Source organism: Triticum urartu, unplaced genomic scaffold (assembly GCF_003073215.2).
Source record: "Triticum urartu cultivar G1812 unplaced genomic scaffold, Tu2.1 TuUngrouped_contig_5942, whole genome shotgun sequence".
NCBI lineage: Eukaryota > Viridiplantae > Streptophyta > Magnoliopsida > Poales > Poaceae > Triticum > Triticum urartu.
Window position 1 is genome coordinate 1 of NW_024116659.1, and position 5,943 is coordinate 5,943.

The 5,943-nt window shown below is 42.5% G+C and overlaps 1 protein-coding gene across 1 annotated transcript; it reads left to right on the top strand.

Moving 5' to 3' along the window:
* Nucleotides 1–9: 9 nt before the first annotated feature.
* Nucleotides 10–832, top strand: LOC125529909 (enoyl-CoA delta isomerase 3-like). Its single transcript, XM_048694332.1, has 2 exons — nucleotides 10–404; nucleotides 529–832. The coding sequence occupies exon 1, from the start codon at nucleotides 18–20 to the stop codon at nucleotides 384–386; it is 369 nt and encodes a 122-aa protein (XP_048550289.1). The 5' UTR covers nucleotides 10–17; the 3' UTR covers nucleotides 387–404; nucleotides 529–832.
* The last annotated feature ends 5,111 nt before the right edge of the window (nucleotides 833–5,943 follow it).

The window sequence follows — 5,943 nt, forward strand, 5'->3', positions numbered from 1 at the left end:
GCCACGACTACCGCGTCATGCGCGCCGACCGCGGCGTGCTCTACATGAGCGAGGTCGACATCGGCCTCCCCCTCCCGCCCTACTTCGTGCACGTGCTCCGCGCCAAGATCTCCCAGGCGCAGGCCCTGCGGGACGTGGTGCTGCGCGGGAAGAAGCTCCGGGCGCCCGAGGCCAGGGAGATGGGCGTCGTCGACGTCGTCTGCCCCGGCGCCCCCGAGACCGCCGCCGAGGCCCTCAAGCTCGCCGAGCAGCTCGCCGCCAGGAAGTGGGACGGCGCCGTGTACGCGTCGATTAGGATGTCCATGTTCCCCGATGCGTGCAGGGCCGTCGGGATCGCCGTGGAGAGCGACGAGGAGAAGAGCAGGCACTTCGCCTCCAGGCTCTGATCAGGACACAGATTGGAGGTCAGTCCCCCTCTGCAACTATGTATCCCCAGTCTCTGTCTAGGTGTTTGCTGAACTTACTGAATAATGGAAATTGCTGTTGTCGTTACGGTACAATTTGGTGACAAAACTGCTGGTTTGGCAGATTGCGCTATTGGGCTGAAGCCAAATTATATTCCTATGCTTTGGATGATAGATGCCGTAAGAATCTGCCTAGTTTGAGCAGTACTTGTAGTACTCCAGAGTAGCTTCGATCTGATTGAGGTCATCACAAGATGCAGCTAGAGGGCTCACTCGAATTGTCCTCACCATTTTGTTTTGTTTGTATAATTCTAGTTAGAGATGAAGCCTCTTCAGATGTGGGTACCCAAGCTATTAGATGTGCTAAACTAACACTCTGTACAGCCTTGTGAAATCTGAATACGAGTGCATGAAGATTTATCTGTCAATTTTAGGGCTATAGTCCACTATGCTGTCCTCTTGCACTAGTTTGTTCTGCGCAGGCAAATCCATGTTTTTGGCTGTTCCAGGGCTCCTTATTAGAACTTTTCCATGTCTAGTTGACCATTGCTTCTACTTTGGGTTTATCGAAACGATGTTCGTGAATAAAGGTCGTGGTGGAGAAAAACTGGATGGATGAAAAACCTGGTGGAGGGACATGGTGGGAGGTGGAAACTGATGATAAAAGAACCTTACATGTGTTTTAACTTTTAAGTAGTATATATAGAGATAAATAAAAGTCAATAAGCACACGGTTCATCTAGTAACATGAGATGCTACTGCTGTGGTGGTTATTCTCATCAGTGGTCTTGGGCTCAAGCAGGATGCTGCCTTAGAGGACTGACCAACTCACACCTGCAGCCTTTCTTCGACCAACTCACACCCTCTGCCCTCCTTCGACCAACTCCTACCCATAACCCTCCTTCGACCAATTGGTCTAGGTGAGACGCATACCAAGGAAGAAGTCAGCAGATCAAGCTTGACCTTGTCTGTTGTCGGCGCGTAGTCGAGCCCACACCAACAAAATCACCAATGGTGTCGGGAGCGTACATGTGGGCCTCGTCAATGTTGAATCCAGAAAAGGAAGGTCAACACAATTGGGAAGATTGAGGTAATGCTTCAAACTCATCAGTTTTAGAGGCTGTTCCACAGCTGCAGCCGGAAGCCCCTAAATAGCAGCTCCCGGCTTCGAAGCCGGAAGCCGGAAGCTGGCAGGAATCCCAACCAAACAACCCCTAAGCTGAAGCGAGGCACTTATCCATTTTAAGCTGAAGAGGGGCTTGTTGAAGAGAGGCACTTATCCGTTTTAAGCTGAAGGGAGGCTTGTTGGTAGATTTTTTTTTCCCAATGTCACTCATTCCGAAGGTATTGTATTGTGATATTCCCAAGTTGTTTTTTTTTGCTCAAAGCTCTGATACTTCGGTGAGGGGGATGCGAAACCGAACACAAGACAAGAAAAATAATATGATGCATTGTTCGCAAGCTTCACTACATGTGCCACTCGTTGCATGTCATCCTAGGCATATGTAGAGAGAAAAAAAATGTGTTATACATCAGACAAGTAGGTATGTCTTTACTTCTTTTGAACTGGGAATGTCTTTACTTGTTGGACAAAAATTATCAATAGTAGCTATTTGTTAATCTTCGTTGTCCTAGTACAGTCTATCATGAGAAGTAGGTTTGATGGATAGATAGGTTGATAGGTACCATAAAGTGAGTTGGACAATACAAAATGCTACAAGAAGTTAAGATGCACCGTGGTTACTTTAAAGATGTAAAAAGTACTCCCTCCTTCCCAAAATGAAGGATGTCTAACACCTCACAGCTTGTGCTATAGTTTCTCACTAAACAATCACATCGTGCACTTGACTTCATTTATCTGAACAAGTCCTCTCAACAATGCCATGCACTCCACTACAAAAGATAGACTACTCCGGTAGAGGAGGCCATACATAGTCTGAAAGAAAATACAGCTTCAAGTTCAGATTAAAAATATTGTTTGATCAAAAGAGAAATTATCAAAATTGTGACACCTATAGTAATGCCCCACATCGGTGACCAGCTAAGAATGTTCATCCCTTATTTTTAGACAGAAAAACATCACACCCAACTTTAAAATGATAAAACTCCAAATGATTTGACCATATACTAGGAAACATAGAGAATAATATTGCAAAAAACCATGAACAAGTACAAGCAAACAACAAATAAAAAGACACACACAACTTCAAAGTGATGAGATGCTCAGCCACCAAAGGAATTTGGTGACAAAACTGCTGGTTTGGCAGATTGCCCTATTGGGCTGAAGCCAAATTATAAGTCGTACCAATATTCCCATGCTTTGGATGATAGATGCCGTAAGAATCTGCTTAGTTTGAGCAGTACTTATAGTAGTCCAGAGTAGATTCGATCTGATTGAGGTCATCACAGGATGCAGCCAGAGGGCTCACTCGAATTGTCCTCACCATTTTGTTTTGTTTGTATAATTCCAGTTAGAGATGAAGCGGCACCATCTGTCAGCAAGGCGTGAGTACCCGAGCTATTAGATGTGCTAAACTAACACTCTGTACAGCCTTGTGAAATCTGAATACGAGTGCATGAAGATTTATCTGTCAATTTTAGGGCTATAGTCCACTATGCTGTCCTCTTGCACTAGTTTGTTCTGCGCAGGCAAATCCATGTTTTTGGCTGTTCCAGGGCTCCTTATTAGAACTTTTCCATGTCTAGTTGACCATTGCTTCTACTCTGGGTTTTTATTGAAACGACGTTCGTGAATAATAATGATGAAAACTAAGATAGCAGAATATTTATCTAGATTGCATGCGCCGTTGGTCTTTCCAATTTCTGTATGAACCAGTCTGTTTATGCTGTGGCTTCATGCTTATTATTAATGATGACACATCTGATCTGGGACCAAACCTTCACAAAAATGGGCTATTATTCTTTTTTTTTTCTTTTCTCTATTGAAATGTGGCTTACATTGCTAAATAGATAAAGCGGTTTAAATCTAATAAGATTGGGACTCCATTGTGTATGATATTTTCTGTACAATCATTTATGTACAATCACGAACCATGTCGGAACACAAGGTGTTGTTGCTGCTCCAAGTTGCTATTGTATGCCCATCCACTGTGTGTCGGCCCTGCTACGTGACATTAATTGAACAATTAGAACTTCCTTCTTCTCTGGTGATTTATAATTCTTTCAGACAGTCTTCAAGCTCCTGAACCAACCTGCCTTTTTTTTCCTGCAGAGTGTCTATGTAACCTGAAATCTCTCTTGGTATTCTGCGCCTGTACATTGATCAGCCATCGGTGCTCTGTATGAAGCAAGCAGTACATACTTCTGCAGACGTTGTATCTCCTTGCTTTGGGAGCATGAAATAAACAGAACGCTTGTGTACGACTGTTGGACATATTGTTTTGTTGCTGCAGTGAGATTCTCGTTTACAGAATTGACATATGACACCTGAATGCATTCCGTTCGTTCGACATTTGCCTGTTGAAACCATAAGAGCATGTTTGGGTAGAAGGATATGGATTCAAAACTAGGTTTAGCTTAAGTGACCGACCACATCCAAATATTCCTAAGGCCCTATCCAAACTGAAATGTTATAATCTCAAAAGATGTTAATAAGCACACGGTTCGTCTAGCAAAGATGAGATGGTCCACTGGTGGCTATTCTCAATGGCGATCTTGGTCTCAAAGTAATCAGCCACCTTCATGCACACACCAAGGAAGGAGTCACCGGATGAAGCTCGTCGTGGTCATTGTCAGCGGGCGGCCTAGCACTAGGATGAACGATGGAGGAGTGAGCTGTACTCGTCGACGCCGAATCGGAAAATGAAAGATAGTCACTATTGGGCACTAGTATGTATGCACGTTTTAACATTATGGGGTGATTTTTGGTAGGAAAAAACATAGATTTGCTGATTAATTCGAAGAAAAAATATTCTTGATTTATAGATGCCGAAATAAATTATATTATAAAGAAAGTCGGAATTAATATATGCAATCCCCACAATTTGTTAACAAAGAATCCCGCAAAAAATGTTAATAAAGAAAAGAATTAAAAAATGTAATTTAATTTCACTTTATGTTTCTCCTTCGAAACCACTTTTTTAGGCTCAACTCGTTGCCAATCTCAAGCTACAACATGTCTGTCCCAAGAGGAATTAGTTTGGCCCACATCTCTTGAGAAGTATCTGGCGGTTCATTCTAGAACATTGGTGGATGCAACAATCATGCACTGTTCACTACGAATCCCGCTACTTTCAGCCGTTGGATTTAGGACATAAATGGTTAGGATTGATGGTCAGCTCCTATTTAAAACTCGTAAACTATATAGTAGTATAGATATCGAAGGAATGCTTTAAACTCATCGGTTTTGAGACGAGGAGGAACTCTCTCAAGGAAGGCAGCTAGGTTGAATTGATTTCCCAATGTCGCTCATCCCTAAGGCGCATTCACTCAGGATGTGATCCTTCAGTGAGGGTGGACGCAAAATCCAACACAAGACGAGAAGATGCAATGTTGCATCGTTTGCTAGCTTCACTACACGGGCGACTCAATGCATGATATCCTTCAAATTTCGAGCATATGTAGAGAGAGAAAATGCATCATATGTCAGACAAGTAGGTATGGCTTTACTCACCCAGCAATTTTTTTCTGCAGTGGATATTTATTCATCTTAATTGTCCTGGTACAGCTTCGGTGGGTAGAAAGATTTGTAGGCACCATAAAGTGGGTGGAGAGATGGGAGGTCAGGTCAGGTCCTCTCTACAGCTTGGCATCCCCAGTCTCCAATGTGTCTGTCTGCCTAGGTGTTTGTTGAACTTAGTACTGAACAAGGGGAAATTGTTGTTCTCGTTGTAGTACAATTTGATGGGAAGACATTGCAGTTTAGTTTCTGCTGGTTTGGCAGATTGTGCTACTCCGTTGAAGCCAATTATAAATATCAATAAGTTCCCATGGTTTCAAGCATACCCTAAGATTCTACTTAGTTTGAGCTGCAGTTGAAGTACTTGAGAGTTGAGACTAGCTTGAATCTGATTATGGTTATCACTAGCCAAGCTTAGCTGATGTTGATAATCCATCCGATTCAAATGTATCAGCACTACATACGACAACCATGGTCTGCCAGGTCAACACAAGATACAGCCAGTGAACTCTAGGATTGTTTTTTTTTGTTTGTTTTGATAATTCTTATTAGAGATGAAGGCAACCTTACATCAGAAATTTGCTTTGGCACATGGGAACGCGCGCTCCTGCCATTGGAAAAAGTATTTCAAAGTGTAAAAAAATTTGGTGCATACATCTTGACATTATATGTGTGCACGTCAAATTTCGGAGAAAACCGATATTTTTTGTGGCTTGTGTAAAAAGACAAAAAAAATGTCTTTTGAAAAGCACTTTTTAACACCGGATTTTGTCTTTTTCATAAGCGACCCATAACTTGTCTGTTTTTCGCAAAACGACTTTGTGAGCATGTACAATACCGAGATGTATAATGCGCCAAATTTTTGTTTGAATTTTTTTGACATTTCAAAATAGGTTTAAA

Bases quoted from the DNA above. Each gene is read 5' to 3' on its own strand.
- LOC125529909 (XM_048694332.1), top strand. From the start codon at position 18: ATGCGCGCCGACCGCGGCGTGCTCTACATGAGCGAGGTCGACATCGGC.